This window comes from Sceloporus occidentalis, unplaced genomic scaffold, assembly GCF_023333645.1.
Source record: "Sceloporus occidentalis isolate IW3139 unplaced genomic scaffold, rSceOcc1.0.p SCAF_9, whole genome shotgun sequence".
NCBI lineage: Eukaryota > Metazoa > Chordata > Lepidosauria > Squamata > Phrynosomatidae > Sceloporus > Sceloporus occidentalis.
In genome coordinates this window covers 13,385,443-13,403,987 of record NW_028316989.1, presented here as the reverse complement: position 1 = coordinate 13,403,987, position 18,545 = coordinate 13,385,443, and the positions used below count along the sequence as shown (strand labels likewise).

At 41.7% G+C, this 18,545-nt stretch overlaps 1 protein-coding gene across 7 annotated transcripts in view; it reads left to right on the top strand.

The window, feature by feature from the left end:
• The window catches only part of SIK2 (salt inducible kinase 2), a 70,365-nt gene that overhangs the window by 24,495 nt on the left and 27,325 nt on the right, over nt 1-18,545 (top strand). For all 7 annotated transcript variants that reach the window (XM_089539084.1, XM_089539083.1, XM_089539088.1 and 4 more), the window contains 3 exons: nt 3,887-4,048; nt 14,846-14,970; nt 17,969-18,092. In XM_089539084.1, the coding sequence (XP_089395210.1) occupies nt 3,887-4,048; nt 14,846-14,970; nt 17,969-18,092 (411 nt within the window). The remainder of the gene's footprint in view (nt 1-3,886; nt 4,049-14,845; nt 14,971-17,968; nt 18,093-18,545) is intronic.

The following is an 18,545-nucleotide window of genomic DNA, read 5'->3' as shown; positions in this document are numbered from 1 at the left end:
AAATCACCATTGTTTTTAACCTCTTTTTTGGTTTAATCTCTTTTTAGCGGTTTTTATGTTTTTATGACAGGGGAAGGGATGGCGATCTTGGAACTCTTCATGCTTTTTTTTCTTTTAATTGTATCTTGTTTTACTGCTGTAATCCGCTTGGATTCTTGAGATTAAGCAGAATATAAATGAATATTATAATTGTAGTCATTATTATGTTGTGGCAGGTATAATTCCTATAAGAGCAAGCCATAGCTTTTTGTGATCTATGTGTTGTGGATTCTTGTAGGATCAATGAAATTATGAGGGGATGGCTTCCAGTGCATCCTTTCTAGGTTTCCCATTCCTCCTTCCTCTTCCCTTTTCTCAGAAAGGGTGGTTTGTGTCCTTATTGCATGTACCTAACAATAGCTCCGGGGGGGGGGGGGGAGCATCAATTTAATAGGGTCAGGGGATACCTTTATCTGATACAGTCTCCAGTCATAGCATTTTCATTGGGAGTTTCCATGGGGAAGTCACACATAATTAAAATTATATGCACATTTTCTAGTGAACAACTCCTACTGAATTTAATTGATGCAACAAAGCCTTGTGACTTCTTAAAAACTAACAAATTTATTATGGCGTAAGTTTTCAAGGACTATGGTGTACTTGATTTCTCTCTGGGCATGTTTTCTCTCTGTTGTCCCAGTTCCTTTAAGCATTTGCATGCGTATACACACACAAACTGACCTTAACCTGTCAATCAGAATAACACTTCAAGCATCTGATGGCATGGACTGAAGTCCATGGAAGGTTGTTGTTGTTGTTGTTGTTGTTGTGTGCCTTCAAGTAGTTTCCAACTTAGGGAGTGACTCTAAGGTGAACCTATTATGGGGTTTACTTGGCAAGATTTCTTCGCAACAGGTTTGCCATTATTTCCCGAGGCTGAAAGCATATGACTTGCACATGGTCACCCAGTGGATAAATTTGTGAGTGTTCAGGGCGCCACAAGGCTCTGGTTTTTGCTGTAACATGGCTCCCCATTGGGAAATGAATTCAGTAGGATTCACACTCAGACAGAATGGCATCCATTTAGTTTCATCCAGTTGTTCCAGCTGCAGAGAATATTTGTGCAATGTCACTAGGCAAAGTCAGAAGGACTAACAAAATAACAGGGATGCTCTGTCTCAGATGCCTATGAATCCAAAACAAACTTCTCGCCTTTCTTTTATAGCCTTTCTCTCCTCATATGCACCTCTTAACACTGACAGCCACCATCCGCCTTGTTGATCAAACACGAAACTTGACTTCCTTCTTTGAAGCCTGCCTCTCCTCCACTCCCCATATTCCTTCTGTTGCCAAGTTGCATTGCTCTTCTTTACATGGTGCTGCAGAATAAATAAATACTGTACCCTTCTTCTTCCTCGGGAAAAGTTTAGGTAGCAAAAACACTGTAGTTATCCCCCATCTTAATAATGGCAACCATCTGTGTACCCTTTCTTCATCTCAGTCCTTCTCTGTGTTCAACACAGCTACCAAAATCACTCACCTCTTGTCGCTTATGCTATGGGGCTGCTCTTAAACTTCTGCACTGGCTTCCTAACATTCTTGGATCCGTTGCAAACATCACATTCTGAACTTCATAGACATTCCTGGTCTCTCTCTCTCTCTCTCCTCACCATTAGCTTATACTTCATTATATCCCTGTGCCTGTGCCCTTGAATCCTCTGTCCCTGCCACTGAGATATCTGAAAGTCTCTGCTCCTTATGCCTTCAGCTGCCTCTTAGAACAACTTTATGATGCTGCCATGCTCTTCCTACAAACCACTGTTCCAAAAATAATGATAATAATCCACCCCTTTCGAGAAGCCTTTGGCACAGTCCCTTAGTCCTCATCCATTGCTGAACTGAGCCAAAATACTTGTAACTGAATAGAATCCACTCTTCCCTTGTTTACACTCACCTTCATTATCCTCTCCTCCATCCATCGTCTCTTCTCTGTTTAACTTTTAAACTGAAAAGCTTTTTGAACTGGCTTAGAAGTTATGTTTCTTCAAGTTGGCTTGGACTTATGGTGACCCTATCATCAGGTCTTCTTGGAAGGATTTATTAAGAGGAGGTTTGCCATTGCTTTCCTGTTAGGTTAAGGGAGTTGGACTTGGCTAAAGTCATTCAGTGGGATCCCATGGCTGTGTGATGATTTGAATCCAGGTTCCTCAGTTCTCAGGCCACTATATACCACACCAGCTCCTCTGTTTGGGAAGTGCCATTTACTTACTGCACAGAGTTATGCACACAGGTGGCCTTATTTTATCTCATATTTTGAGGACTACTTGCCAAATATATAATATACAAAAGCATGTGTATTCTTATTCATTACACTCACAGTTAATTGATGGGGTATTGCATTCTCTTCTGTATTTTGTTTTCTCTCATCTTAGTCTCCACTCTTTCTTGAGTCTTGCAGTTGCATTCAAATGGACCTCAGATGATTGATGGTCCCCAGTCCATCGACTGAAAAAGAGGCAAGAGCTAGAGAAACTCTTTGTAAAGAATAATACTGGCAGTTTGATCATCTGGAAAACCCCCATCAGATTTCTTTAGCAAACAACTGGGATGTTAATTCCATGCTGTAATGGCAATTCTTATTGCTAAATATACACTTCTGAGAAAACTAAATGTCCACCAGCAAAATACCCTGGGGCTTTGAGTTGAAAGTTCAAAATTCCACTTCCATGTATGCTAATACCAGGTTAGGATAACCTCCGCAGGCTCGGTATAGATTCGTCCCCTTCAAGAAGTGACATTGACGTGAGGGTCACTCTCCATCTCACGTTCTCATTCACAAGCTGCCTACTCTGGGACAGAGGCGGTTAAAGTCCAGTGCAGCTTATCTATAAAGAGTGGGTTGTAGCGGATTTCAGCCTTGATTCCTTGTGGTCCTGTGCCAGCTAAGTTCCCCTCATTACGTTCTGTACCATAAACAAACAGCTTAACTGGTCCTGTAAATTAGATTTGTTCTTTTGACAATTTTATGTGTTTCTGAAATACTGCCAGAGGAAAATGTTTGTTCCTTCTCTCAGTGTATTAAGCTTCAGTTATGCATGTTCCAAGATGTAGGCTGTTGTTTTTCTCTGCTGCTAACTTTCCCCTCTAGCAATGTGGGGATTACAGTCTGCGGCCATCATCTGTAGCATCTTAAAGCAGTCTTCTTCTAGTAATTATTAAGGTGACAGTCATTGCCTCCTGGTGAATAGAAATGCAAAGACCGCTGAGGACTTTGAGGGAAAGGGGTAAAATGTAATTGCAGCTTAGAATGGTGCATTAAGATGGACTGTTTGAATATTGAAGACATTTTAGTCGCTTAACTTAATGTGTTGCCTTAGATTTGAATGTGACTACATTATGTATGGGTGTTTAGTTTTTGTTACTTGGAAAAATTTTAAATGCACAAGTCCAGGTCTTCTATACTTGGAGGTTTGGTTTTGACCTGACCTTCCAGCCCTACTTGGAATATTACAGACATCCTTTGTTTCAGAAAACTGAATCAAGGAAGAGACAGTAGACTGAACAGCTATCTTATCCTTATATTTTGTTTTTGGTTTTATTTTGATATTATTATTATTATTTGCAAGGAAAGGATGACCCTTGTTCCTTCACTTTTTGGGGCCATGTGTCAAAAACTGGAAAGAGGCTCTAGGCAAGGAGAAGACCTTTGGTTTCTGTATTAAGCATTCAGTACGAAATGCACCATGAAGGAAGGGTGAAATGTTCGGTCTCTGATAAGTTCATTGGTTTATGTATGTGTTTATTTATTTATGGTCCTTTCTGCCTACCTGCTGATGCATGTTCGAAAAAGAATTCTGGAGACTTTCCCTCTGATTCACCCCTTGAAAACCCATCTTTCTTTCCACAGATTATCTTGCTAATCATGGCCGTTTGAGCGAATCTGAGGCCAGGCGTAAATTCTGGCAAATCCTCTCTGCGGTTGAGTACTGTCACAGCCGGAAGATTGTACACCGTGACCTCAAAGCTGAAAACCTCCTGCTTGATAACAACATGAATATTAAAATTGCAGGTATCCCAGCTTCTTTTCCTTTGGGGCTGATGTCTGAGTTGTAAACTGTGCTCTCCTCCATGTGACCTTTACCAAATTCTCGTGGCAAAGCTACAAGTAGGTTGTCAGGCATGTCTATTTAACCCCTTTGTGTTGTGGGTGACGTAGGATATCGGCAAGAAATTCTTGCAAAAAGTAGCCCCTATTTGCTTCTTTCCCTTCTTTACAAAATGACAGTGATTTTGGAGGGTTTTTTTCAATTCTTATAGTGGCAACCGACTTGCTTTGCCAGATGTGCAGGTTACAATCAAATTAATCAAATAATTCTTCAGTATTAAAGAAGCAGCTCAAAATGGGAGCGCTCTGGTTTATTTTAGCATGCTTGGTTTAATTTTAATTACAAATTTAGACACAGCAGATGTTCCTTGCAATAGGATAATTTTCTTTTTGCCTCAGTATAATGCGAAGGCTTCTCAGATCACCAGACCAGAATTTCAAAATCAAGGGACACTCGAAAGTGGAGCATTTTTAAGCTGCTGAGAATTCTGTAGAGCTGTGGAGTTCTTGGGATAAAAGACTGTCTGGCAACTCTTCCAGATGGTCTTTAGCTCTAAGAAGGAGGGACTGAGAATGATGACTGTACAAGACCTCTTAGCATTTACTTGGTTAGGTATAAATAATGATTGGGATGGAAAAGCAGCTGCAGTAAACCTAGCTTGGTATAAAAATCACTTTGGAAGATGTACAGTGTTGGCATCAAACTCCCACACTTCAGATAGGAAGGTAAGTACTCCATAGCCCATATACTTGTGCTGTTATAGGAAAAATACACATACTCTGGCCTATAATGATGAGTTTCACAGAGCAGTTCCTCCTTCCTTGAGAAACTGCTCCCAGCTTGCCAAACTGTGAGCTTAGGACTTCCATGCCAATAGATCCTTTGTGATAGATGTTGGGCAGGAAAAATGGGATGAGTGTGCTGTATTGAGCAACAGTTTGGCAAAATTAAATGGCTGACAAAAGTTTCAAAGCACTAAATGCTAAAAGATTTGGAAGAAAGTAACACTCGACGTTTCTCCAATAAACACTAATGGCTACTTATGAGGATTTTGGAAGGTGGGATTATTTATTAATTTGCAGGGAAAGAAAGCTTTTCTAGTTTACTTCTGCAGCAAAATAGATCACTAAAAGACAAAGAAGAGAACCTGTTCACTTGGAACACCTCTGACCTTTTCTCTCCCCGTTATGACTGGTTATACATTGCAAAACAGAAGTTGGGAAAGGGGAAGTGTTCAGTTCCTCAGAATACATAGTTTGCAGGTCTAGCTAAAATGGGTCTGTTTGTACATTTCCTTTTGAAAATCTCTTGGAGCAGGAAATAAGAGTTTGAAAGAAGGAGAGGAAAAACCATCATCTTATGTGAATTAATGAAGAGTCATCTCCACCGAGTTCAGCTGTAACATTCATTACTTTGTTAACCAGTTAGGGCTCTCTTTGCAGCATTTGCCATTTTAATATGTCAATGTGACTCTCAAAGCCCAGTCAGCCTTATATGGGAAAATATGGTCCTTCAGATAGTCTGGACCAAGCCAAATAGGGTTTTATAGTATATAATCAAGAACCAGCATGGTGTGATTGTTTGAGCGTTGAGCTCTAGAAACCAGGGTTTGGATCCCCGCTCTGCCATGGAAACCCACTGGGTGCCTTTGGACAAGTCATATTCTCTCAGCCTGAAAAGGAAGGCAAGAGCAAACCCCTTTTGAACAAATCTTGCCAAGAAAGGTTCGCCTTTAGGGTCGCTGTCAGTTGGAAATGACTTGAAGGATCACAACAGCAACAGGCCATAACCGGCCATTTGAAACACTTTTGGGAACACATCAGTAGGCAGTGCAACTGCTGTAATAGAGGAGTCATACGTTGGCCTGCTCTGTCTTTTAAATTGTATTTTGTAGGAATGTAAGAATCCTGTGGGATTAGACTGAAGAAGCGTCTAGTCCAGCATACTTTTGCCAAGAGTGGCTAGCTAAATTATTCTTGCCAGTCCACAATAACAGATCCCTTGTCATGGTTTACCCCTGCCTCCAGCTGCTCTTGTGTGCAGCTATGTTGCCCCTGAATGTGGAAGTTGTTTCTGGTTGTTCTTGATTTGAATTAATCTAATTCCTTTTAGGCCTATCAAAGACAACATCCGTCATACCATTTCATAGTATTTATGCTCAGACTGATGTATTTTAAAATAGTTTTGGCGACTTTCTTTTGAAATTTAAGGGGTATTATAGCACTGTTTTGATGCTGTATCTGCTTCATCTCCTGGTTTGTGCTTCTCTGTGCTTGGGTAGATCCAAATTAATACTGACCTTATTATGAAATATTTAACCTCTCTCTCTTCTGAAAAGGCCTTGCCTTTTCCAATTAATATTTGTACAGATACTTCCCTGAATAATTGATTGTGACAGGGAAATTTAAAATACTTTGACGACTGATAATTTTATCAGGATACAGATAGTAGTTTGTTCTTGTTGCTGTCCATGTCCTTGAGAAGACTTTGGTCTTAGAAGATGGCTAAGAAATAGATTAAATAAAATAAAACAAATACATTTACCCTATATACCGCAGGGGTATGTTTAGCTACATCCTATTGAAATAATCTCACGGGTGACTTTCTTTTCCAGCTGCTTTCCCCAGTTTCTCATCAGTATGGCAAAATTATTCAGGAACAAAATGCAGCTTACCAATGTCTTACAATGCACTAGAGTTGGTTTATGAGTAAATGAGTGTCTGGGATCTGGCATGAATTCACCCATAAGGAGAATTCCAAGATGACCCTATCATGGGGTTTTCTTGGCAAGATTTATTTAGAAGGGATTTGCCCTTACCTTCCTTTGAGGCTGAGAGAGTATGACTCTACCAAAGTCATCCAACGGGTTTCCATGGCTGAGTGGGAATTTGAATCCTAGTCTCATGAGTTATAGTCCATCTCTCACCTTTTTTCCCAGATTCCAGCATCCATCCATCCACCCATCCATCCATTATTTATTTATATCTCACCTTTTTCCTAGTATGGGACCCAACACAGCTTGCAGTGTAAGTCAGAATAAAATACAAGTTAAAACAATGTATAGTACACAAGTTAAAAAGAACATTAAGCCAAAAGTCCCGCTAAATCGCTGGAAAAAAGTTTAAAATACATTTTTAAAAATAGGAATAGAAGTATAACACACCTATGAAGAGATTCTTCTACCACATCTGGTTTGACACTGAAAGTTTGTTTAAATAAAAAGGTCTTTGTCTGCTGGCAAAAAGAGCTCACAGAACAGACCAACCTAGCCTTCCTTTTTGGATTCTTCTATAATACAGTATTCTTGTACAATATTCATACAGCTGGATTTTGCAACAGTTTGTGGTGCATATGAAGATCGTTTTTAGAAGGCTCCATCTTCTACATACTCTGAAAAATGAAGAGGCTGTTTTCTTGCTTCCTTGAGACATTTTTTGAGAAGGGAAGAGGCAGTGGGGCCAGAAATGATAATTGCAGAAGCTTATTTCAGCCCCCAGAGATGCTTTTTTTGAACATTGGTTGGTGACCAGCTCTTGAATGGCCACCTTAGCCTCTTCAAAGGCCAGGAAGGGTTAAGCCCAGTGGAGCGGTTTGAACAAAGGAGCAGTGCTTGGTTCCCTGCGATCCGATTGCAGTTGGGTCATTTGAAGGAAAGTGGGGACAGGAGGCTGTTATTTTGAAAGTGTGCATAGGCAGCCTTTTTTTGCTGCTGGCCGACTGTGTTACATGCATTGACGTCAGAACCCAGCGATCAGTGATCAGTATTCAGTTCCTGCAGCGGGTCAGGTTTATTTCTCCTTCCCTCTCCCTTTTCTTTGCTACCTTTCCTTTTATCAGCACTTCTCTCTGCCATGACTGCTTTGCTCACATTACCAAATAACAAAAGATCCACACATCTCCCCTATCTTGAAGCGAGGAAGTTGACTTGTACTAGTGTACAGATCCCCTTTCTTAAATCACATCACTCTCCTTTTAGATCATTTGTTCCTCCCTGCCCCCATTTGAAGACTTCAAACCCTTTTTTGAAAAGCCTAAAGGAACAGATTTTGCAAAGGCAAAGCTGGCGTGTTTAGTACTTGGTTTCAAGAAACAAAAAACAATTACTCTGGGTGTGAAGTCTAGGTAGGAGCAGAAGGAGAAACCTGTGAGAAGCCTCCCTAATATTGTGATGCAAAAGGATCTTGCAGCACCTTTTGGACTGACTGAAAGATAGAAGTTGGTAGCATGAGCTTTCATAACCACTTCCTCAGATGCATTTGGTGGAGTGGAAAGCCCAGGGAAAGGCTTGTGAAAAGCCTCCCTAACATTGTGATGCAAAGGGACCTTGCAGCATCTTTCAGACCGACCCCTGCAGAGTCTACAGGGATGTAGCTGTGGGGATGTGGATAGGAAGAATGAAAATCATAGAGCATTGCCAGAATCCTGCTCCACCAAACAAAATTTTCCTTCAGTCCCCAAAATTTTAGCATTGCAAAGAGTGAGACATTAACAGTCATTTATGTTTGTTATGTACTTCTAGAACACCTAAAAAAAGTTTGGTGCAAAAGCATGGAAGCTTCTTCAGAAATTTAGTGTTCTTTTCCTAACAAAGGGATTTGTAGCCTCACAAAGGGTTCGAGGCAAACTGGATCTCAAAGGCGGTAGCGTTTGGGTCTTCCTAATAGAATTTAAAGTGTATTTCCTGGACTGAATCTCCCAGTACCCACATGGCCAGAAGGAGGAGAGGTCCACCTGCATGAATACCCTTCCATACCATCTGAACTGAGGACAAGAACCACAACGTCTTGACCCAAAGGCAGGGCTATGACTGACATCATTTTCTTTCTTTCTTTCTTTCTTTCTTTCTTTCTTTCTTTCGTTGGTATCATTTATAACACCTTTGCCTGATGAAGAAGCCAATGGAGCTTTGAAAGCTTGCAACATCCATCATGTGCATTTTGGTTGTCCCAATAAAGTTACCACTGTTTTGTGGGTTTTGGATGATACTGTACTAGAACTGTTCTCCTCGCTTTGTTGGCTTTCCCTTGGTCACTTTGCTTTCCCCTTTTCTTTGGATGCCTGAACTCTTTATTTCTAAATATCCAACTGAAGTGTTAAGCCTTTGCAATACTAGGAAACTAGGGACTGGAAGAAAACGTCATGGAGAGGGCAGAATTCTTGCAGGGCCAATGTCCTCATTTCCCCTCCTTCCTCAGTAGCTACTCTCCTGGCTGCCTTCCTGTTATGTTTTGTTTTTTCACTGTCTGTAAGAAAATATGCCGATCTTTTGTTGTTTGGCATTGTGGTCACCCCATAAAGGACAGGCCTCCTGAGCCTTGAAACATTTGCACCCAAGAAAAAGGGATTTAATTGGGCATCGCTTCTTGAGCAGGAGCTGGGACTGTTGAGATTTGTTCTTTGCTGGTGTTAAAAGGGCCAGCTATTCAGATGGTTAAACCACTCACCCTTTTATTCCAGAATGGGAATGGTGCTTCAACTCAGTCTACATTGGGCTACATCATCCTAATTTGGGGTCTTCACCCCCCAATTTGAGACCAGTTCTTTGCAGAAAGAGAGGTAGAGCAGCCAATGTCTCTGGGTTTCCCAGTGTTTTCTCCTAGCAGGGGCAGTGATACAAATGAGCCCAGCATTTGCCTTCTGAATGGAAAGACTCTGTTTTAGACAAAACAGACTGTGAAGCTGTTGCCTTCATGCCTGCAAGGAGAACAGATGGGGAGCAGTCCAGCCTTTAAAGCCAGGGTGGGGTCACTGAAGCGGAGCACTCTTATGGGGACTAACCATAAAAGCGGTCACCTTGCTCCCATTGGGCTTTGCACAGCTGTTTTGCTTGGCCACATGGAAGGCCCCCTTTAATGTGCCTCAGGTGAACCTGTGAATGGTTATGTGCAAGTCCGTGCAAGAAAAAGAGGCAAGCAGTTCCATATTGATGCGTAATAATGTTCTTACATTCCACACAAAGGATTAAAATCTTAGACGGTAAACAAACTGCATGGTACTTGTATTTCAGGTACATTTTTGTTGGCATCCTGGAGAGATCGTACAACTATGCAAGGAGACACTCCTCTGCTTGGCTCATCTCAGTTCTTTACAACTCGTCTTCATGTGAACTCAGGTCATTTGAGTTGTAAACTGGGGGAGGAGTTCAGCAGCAGTACTTCATAGGTCCCGTCTCTTAATGGTACTGTTGCATGGATTGTGCTGTAAGTGTGGAGCCAGGGAGAAGCAACACAAAGCCATATTTCAAATCATTTTGAATGTGTGTGTGTGTGTGTGTGTGTGAGAGAGAGAGAGAGAGAGAGAGAGAGAGACATCTCTAGTGCACAAGTTTGATTTCTTATGCATCCCCCCCCCCCCATGTCCCTTGTTATAATAACTGGCTACTGGTCTGTTTCTACATGGGGAAGGGGCTTTAATAATCTGCTGTAGTGTCTGCATTTGTGTTTTCTAAATGGATATGGCTTTATGTGACCTTTATTCTCTTTATGATTATTTGTATGTGCCTTTGGGTCAACTCTGACTTATGGAAACCCTATTGTAGGATTTTCTTGGCAAGATTTTCTTTAGAGGTTTCCCATTGCCTCCCTCTGAAACTGGAAAAACATGTGATTTCTTCAGGGTCACCCAGTGGGTTTCCATGGTTGAACAGTGATTTGAACCCTGGTCTTTCAGAAATCCAGTCCGACACTGGAACCACTACCCCACAGTGTCTCTCTGACATGTTGAAACCTACTTTTAGGATTACTTTCTCCGCTTCCCAGGATGAAAAACAAGATGTTCCTTTGCTGTAGAGCCCTGTCCTACAGCTGATGAATTAGCATCAAAAATAGGCACTTCAGAGGTGTTAATACTGGAAAGCAAACATTGTATTTGTGTGACACTTAGCATTACCAAATAGCCATTCCTTGGTTGTATCTGTCTTTTTGCTGCATCAGAATTACAGTATGCATAATCTGGGTTTAGAAACCTCCTGGTCGTGATATTTCTGGAAGGTCTTCAGTTCATACCGAAAAACTGTTGTCTATCTGTCACACTCTGGACACATATATAGAAATCTAGAAAGGAAAGAATACTTTGTCCTTTTCAAGAGATTTTAAAGTGATTTTTTATAAAGTTCACAAAATCTGGTGATGAAACAGCTGTCTCAGTGACAAACAGAGGGCACACATTTTCACATTTTAATTATCTGGCTCATCAACTGAATGAAAGGAGAGGTGTGATGTCTGGGTTTCCCAGTTGTTTTCAGATAAAATGAGAACAAGTTTCTTCCCTTCTGGGAGATTATGACTTCAGGGCTGGGCGCACCTCAAAGTAAATTAGGCCATCCCCTACCGTTGAAAGGATCAATACTTTTGAAGCCCTCAGCAGGCATTTGGTTTATTTTTATTCTGCTTTCAACTGCACAATATCCCTTTGCAATTAATTCTGTAACACTTTGTTTTTCAAGAACTTGAAATACGCTCATCCTGCTTAAAGCGATATGTGAATACTTTGTGTATTCTACTTTTAGCCACCTCTTTCTATGTATTTTTGGGTGCCTTCCATTGACCACATGCATTTTCTGTTGGGGTTCTCTTTTATTTTAGTTTCTTTTAAAGAATCTTTGTCATTAGCAATATTTATTACACAACCCTACCTGAAGGAAAACAAGCAATTTTAATATCCTGGACAAAATAGTGTTGTTTTGTAGCGTGTGCTTGTAAAAACTATTCTTCTTGGCATTGGCTACATAACCAAAAATGTAAAACTATGGTTTTGTGTTACAACAACAGAGTCTTTGGACTCACACGCTTTTCCTTTCCTGCATGGCTGTGAGGAACTGTAGAATAAATGCCATTTGTTCTGATGTACCAGCCTAGGCAAACAAGCCAACTTCAAGCCATGGCTTATGAAGCTGGTTCGTTTTGACTAATCATAGTTGAGATTAAACACAGTTGTGATATTCGCCTTGTGCCTATTCTGGGGGAAAGCCATAGTGAACTGCGGTAAGACAAAGGCTCGCTGTAATTCATTATCAAACTCTAACCATGCTTTAATATTATGGGTGAGCCAGGTCACTATCTGCATTGCTGATCCTAGAGTAGCAAAATCAGATAGTTGTGGAGAGTGTGTATATGGGTCTCTGTGTTTGTTTGTTTTTGCAAGCATTGGCTGCAGAATGCTGAACCCAAAGATCCTTGGTCTGATCCAGCATGGCTGTTCTGATGGTCTTATTTGTGCGAAGCAATTAAAAGAACCATTTGCAACATTGGAATGATAGTTTTAAAATGGTGCCTGTAAGTGAGGTCTTTGTACATAGAGAGTGCTGAGGTGCAGAATTGTTTGAATCTCAGTTCCTTATCTGTATTTTGTTCCCAGAAGGTTACACATAAGGCAGCTACACACAAAAAAGCACGTTCTACACCAATGAGGTTGGGGATTGAGCCACCAGATATTGGACCTCAGAGAGGAAGGTTGTCAGTCTGCATTATTTTAGGCCCACCCAGTTCTTCTTTGGGGCTGCAGCCATTTCAGACTCTGGTCTTGGCTCAGTCTGTTTCCCCAACTTTGAACCGTATAGGGAGACAGAAATTGCAGAAGAGGTGGGAAGTAAGACTCGACCTTTGGTTGCATTTCAGAGTTCAGGTAATGTTAGGTGAACTTGGACTCGCTTTCTCCAACAAAAGGCCACATGCCCATTAGTGGAGCAGAGGTCTTGATGCCTCCTAAATGTCAGTATTTATCAGCCCTGCTATCTGCTGATAATGCCACATGGCACTCACATGTCTCTGAACCATTCAGATGGGAGATAACACTGAAGCCACAGTTCTCAGTTACCAGACAGTTTGAGATTTGCTTATAAGATCCCTTCAAACTTTACAAAGGATACCAGAAGGCGGTGGGCTTCTTGTTTTCAGGCATGGCTTTCCTCAAGGACACAGTTGGAAGCCTAGCTTGCCTGTGTACTTTGGTGTTCTGTTCTTGTTTGACTTGGGCTTGGACAGGTTTGTTTTTTAATAATCAAAGCAGCGCCTTAAAAGAAGCCATTAAGTGAGAAGCTAGGCACCCATGCTATGCTAATAGTAAGTGCATGAAGCCATGCTGTATAACGCTTGCAATACAAATGTTATGCAAAAGACGTATGGGTATACTTTTGACAGCTGTCTTTGACAGAGGAAAGTGCAGAAAGAATTGGGAACATATGCTTGCTTGTCTCTTGGAGGCTTTTAAACCATGAATGCTATACTGGTTCAAATCGACGCCTTCTTGGTTCTTTTGTTTCCGCCATCACAGGAGACGTTAAATAGCAAAAGGGCGAGAACAGACTGTTACTTGCTCTCCATTGTGTCCTCTTCAGCAGGCTCCTTAATTGTTCACCTCTTTGCTCTCGAGCCATACATTCTGCCCTTTTAAGCTGCACTGACTTAGGTAGGTAGGCATTTTAGCAGCTTTTAAGGCACTCTAGGACTTCGGTAACTTGGGAGCGGATCTGCAGATGCGTAGAGCAGGGCTGCAGGTTGCCAATTGAGCATGGTAGTTATTCATCTGCAGGTTCCCGATGGGAGTGTTGAATGCACAAGAGAGACCCATGCCAAGCAGAAGATTACATTCAGTAGGCAGTGAAGAGGAGTGGTGAGGGGAGGTAAATGAGAAGCCAAATCAGAGCTGTTTTTTCAGGGTCAAGGTTAAAATCCGATTTCAGATTCCCTCATCAAAGGCTCCTATGGTTTTTCCAGCTTTGACTCTCAGAAACTATCCTTTTCCATAGGTTCAGAAAGGAAGTGCCAATTTTTCTGAAATCCACTGGCATTTCTTCTGTATCTTCAATGCGTTCAATTAGGGTCAGGCAATCGAAGGCTCTCCAGATGCGTTGGACTTCTGTAATCCTTGACCATTGGCTGTGCTGACTGAGGCTGATTGGAGTATTGGTCCAAAACATGTCTCTGCCCTTGTTTTAAGCTACTGTCCTTGTCTGTCAGACGACATGAAATGAGCCTCTGTTGATATTAGAGAAAGCCCAAGGGCATACAAAGCACCCCTTCAGACAAGACACAGACAGCACTTAATTGTGTTCAGGAGCACCAATAACACAGACAGCCCTTAATGAAAACCCTTATGAAGCATTCACAGGAAATGTAGAGCAGTGCTTCTTAAGCTATCTGATATGGCAGACCAGCAATATTTCCTCCCCAGTGTGCCAGACACCTCTACAACATTCATGGCATTTTATTAACATATCCGTATAGTTTCCCAGAGACTCTCTGTGGATCAGCGGCCAGTAGCTGACAAACTTAAGACTACTCCTTAAACCACTTTGCATAGAATATCAGTGTGGAAAATTACCTATTGTTCAATTGTTGGTGACTGCAGCTCCCCAGATGAGTTTGTCAGATGAAGAGAAAGAGATGTCCTTTGCTCTTTTCTTTATTGTTTGACAGGAATGGCATTAAATTTAATACAGCTGCCATGCGGAGGGTGGGGTCTGGAAGAAATACAGTCCTGTCCTTGGAGAATTCTTCTCCCCACGAGTTGGAGAGCTTTGCAACACTCAGCTCTCAGAAAAGCGTTACAGATAAAGCATCCAGTATTGACTAACACTGTAAAGCCTGTCCAAAGTCCCTTCAAGTTTAGCGAACCCACAGGGAACTTGGACAGAATAAATAATAGCTAGGCCCCATTTCATTTCGTTGAGCAGCATGTATATACTACTAAAGAAAGAATACCTTAAACCTGGATTTCAGACACACTGTTCTCTATTATCCTTTCTTTTCCTCTCTTTACAGATTTCGGGTTTGGCAATTTCTACAAAAGTGGTGAGCCTCTGACAACGTGGTGTGGAAGCCCCCCGTATGCAGCCCCTGAAGTGTTTGAAGGCCAGCAGTATGAGGGTCCCCAGCTGGATATTTGGGTATCTCCACTGTATTAAGTAAAGCGCCCTTTTTAAAGAAACTGTTCTCTCCTTTAGTTGGGTTTCCTTTTTTTTCGTGGCCCAAGGATTCATTGCTCTTGCCTCTTTAGACATGTCACAGAGACTGAATAGCTTTGAGGTCTCCCTTTGAAACCGTCACCTATTGTAAGACCAGAAATAATTCAGTTGATGCAGAGAGCTGACCCTCTCCCTCCTGAATCTGGGCAAGGCCAGGCGCAAGCAGCCATGCTGTGCTTTAGTGCATTAATTCTTCCTGCCTTGGGAGTTCAAACCAAAACTCTCTAATGCTAGAGGCATTGTCTGAGTCATTTGCACATGGCTGCTATCTGCCCTCCTTTTTTTGTTGAGCGAACAGGCTGTTTGCCTTGAACAATTCCGCTGCAGGCAGGTGCATGCAGATGAACCAAAGTCAGAATGTGCGTGCATTGTGGGTATGTTTGCTTACTTCGTGCCACTTTAATGGGAAGGGACATTCAGGGTGACAAGGAAATCTTGCAAAGTGCAGAGAGGGGAGAGAATATGCTGAGCCAGGGTCCTTAAGCATTTTAATGCATTGTCAAGCATGCTGCTCCTCATTTGTTCATCTTTTTGTAATTGGGTCTTAGTGTCTCTAGGTATTAGCAACGGCGTCCGCACAGCAGGGTTTTGCAGGCTCTCGTGGTGCTGGGATTTGGGCTAGGAACTAAGACGTGCCAGGCTGGATATTTCACTAATGCTTAGCTCAGCATTATTTGATGGGTTTGCAGTCATGGGAGTGTGTGCCTACCGGTCTCTCCAGCAAGGAAAACTATAACATTAGGCAATTTTCTATCTTCTCTTTCTTCACAGCAGGTACAAATTCATTTGGTGGATTGCATAAAATCTACCATGTTGGAATTGGCTCCCGGTCTCTATTCTCTTTAGAAACAAGGCAGGGCCCAAGCAGGAGTGTTGCCTTCTGCCATGTGAAGCTCCGTCCACGTTGTTGAACAAATAAACACATCCCAACAAGCATTGCCCTTCATCAAGGAAAACAGTTCTTGCTTTGTTGCAGCCGCTGCCCTGTAGCTTCCAGATGAACTCGGTGCACACCCTGCCCACACCCTAAGATTTTCGGCTGTTAAGGCGAGGATGGGCTAGTACAAGCGGAGGTTGGGGAGGTGTTTGTGAAAGTAGATGACTTTGCCAGGATGCAAACAAAATAGCTGTGGAAGCAGCGGGTGGGGTGGGAGAGAGGCTTCTGCACTGCCACATAAAAGCTGCCTTAAACAACAACAAAAAGATATTTCGTTCACTTTTACAAAATCCAGCCAGTGCTCCCACTATATAATGATGGGATTTGTCTCATTCACCACTACCTCAAACCTGTATGAGAGGAGTGGTGCTCTGTCAAAACTTGCCAAGGAGAACAAGATGTTCAAGAGGGAAAGAGGACATTAAAAGTACTTAAAATCTACATATATTGCCCTGTCCAACTTAAGAATGCCTTTCCATTATGTCCCCACAGTTTTTGTGTGGCATTTATTAGTCAAACAGTCTTTAAAACTCAGGTTCTCAGATAATGTACACACTTCCAAAAGAGTTCATCTGTTGGCATGTTGCTGATACTTTGACTTTGCCTCTTCCTTTATTCTCCCCCCCCCCCCCCGCCTTCCTCTGCCCTCCAATCTTATGCAATAACTATTAACGGGCTTTGCATAAAATCAGGATCTGAGGCTCTTATCCTGACCCTCACAAGGATTTCTTCTTCTAAGCTTTTTCAAGTTGGGAACTAGAGTGGAGCAGATTTGTGTGTTCTAAACAGCAAGAATTCATGCAAAATTTGGGGTGGGATTCATACATGGATTAAGAACACTTACACCTTTGTTGAAGATGGTTTGTATTTTCTCTAATAAAGCTAGCTTCTTGAATCCAACCTCCTTTATAGGTGTTGTTAAGGATCTTGTCTGTTTTACAATTCCAGAGTTGCAAAAATACTTGTTGGATTTTTTTCTTCAGTTTTGCTAGAACATGTCTGTAATCTTGGAAAGTATATTTGGGCAATGTAACTTACTCAGGACAGGATGGGCTAAACCCAGTTGCTAGCCCCCACAACCAGAGCAGACATATTGACTCAATTGTTGATTATCAAATCGCTACATATATCGATTCCGTTAATTCAGTGGGCCAGCTCTAATTGCAGCTAGCTATTGGATTTAAGCTGGTGTCTGTTCTGTTCAATATTCTGAGAAGGAGTGAATTCCTCAAGGGAATGCTTTCCTGCCATAATGTTGAGAGATGGCTGTCGCCCCACTTGAGAGGTCTTTTTCCAAATGTGGAGACAACGCTACATTGGAGGACAAATCTGGAGACATGACACCTGGATGGATCCAGCTGATTAAGTAGAACCCACAGTTGCTAGTTGGATCATAAGCATGCAGCAGATGGGGACAGCATTGCTGTAGCTTGTGAATTAGTTGCAATCCAGCAGTAATAGTTTCTAATTGATTCTTTCGACTCCCGGTTCTGGTCAGTTTTAAAAAACAAAAACCTATCTCAGGATGCAATAGACAGGCTTGAACCATGCATTTAACCACTACCCAAGCCCTGTCCATGTTTAATTCTGGCACATCCCAGTTGTTGCAGCCAGGTTCAACAAATGTGAAGCATTTGTCTTTAAAGTCTAGACCAGTTTCTTGCAGAATTTTAGAAAATGCAAAAACATTTATTTGTTTTAAAAATCATATCCTGCGTTTCTCCCAAAACTTGGAAGCAACTGACCCCCTAAGATCAAAGAAGAGATCCAAATAAAAAACACAAACATTTAAAATATTAAAACACAGCTAAACAAATTATAATATTAAAATGCAATAAATTCAAAGGCAGTTTTAAAGCAGTGAAAGAGTACAGAGTGAAGCCAGCAGATTTTGGGCAATGTTCTTAACAGTGTGGGATCTCTGAGTCTCGATCCATGTGTGTTCAAAGGCAAATCCAGTATTCTTGTCTTTTTGTTTTCCAGAGCATGGGTGTAGTTCTCTATGTTTTAGTCTGTGGAGCACTGCCTTTTGATGGTCCTACCCTCCCCATCCTGAGACAGCGAGTTCTAGAAGGAAGATTCCGGATCCCCTATTTCATGTCCGAAGGTAACTCCCAACACATACCACTGTTTTTTGAGACATCACAAAAATTTTTGTAATGCTTTGGTTCCTTTCATTAGTTATGTAATGTCAGTGTAGTGAAGATATGGCAGAGGAGAAAGGCAATTCCAGTGTGGCCCTCGGACTAAAAATAGCAGAATTTCAGATCAGACCTGAAAATTATTTCCAACATCAAAGCAAGCAGAAGTCTTTAGAGTCAGTTTGGATACTGGGAAACCAGAGTTTGGAAATGTTTTGGGAGGAGAGGACTGCATTTTCCAGAACCTCTCATCCCCTAAACAACATGGCCTCAGGCTGCACTGTGGGAGTCATAGTCCAAAAGGTAACTTTTCCAAACTCTGCTGAAGACTAACTTTGATACCATAATTAGTTCATTTTCAGTAAAAGTGACTCCCTGATGAAATTGTCATCTGGTTCTTCCATTGTACAACTGTATAA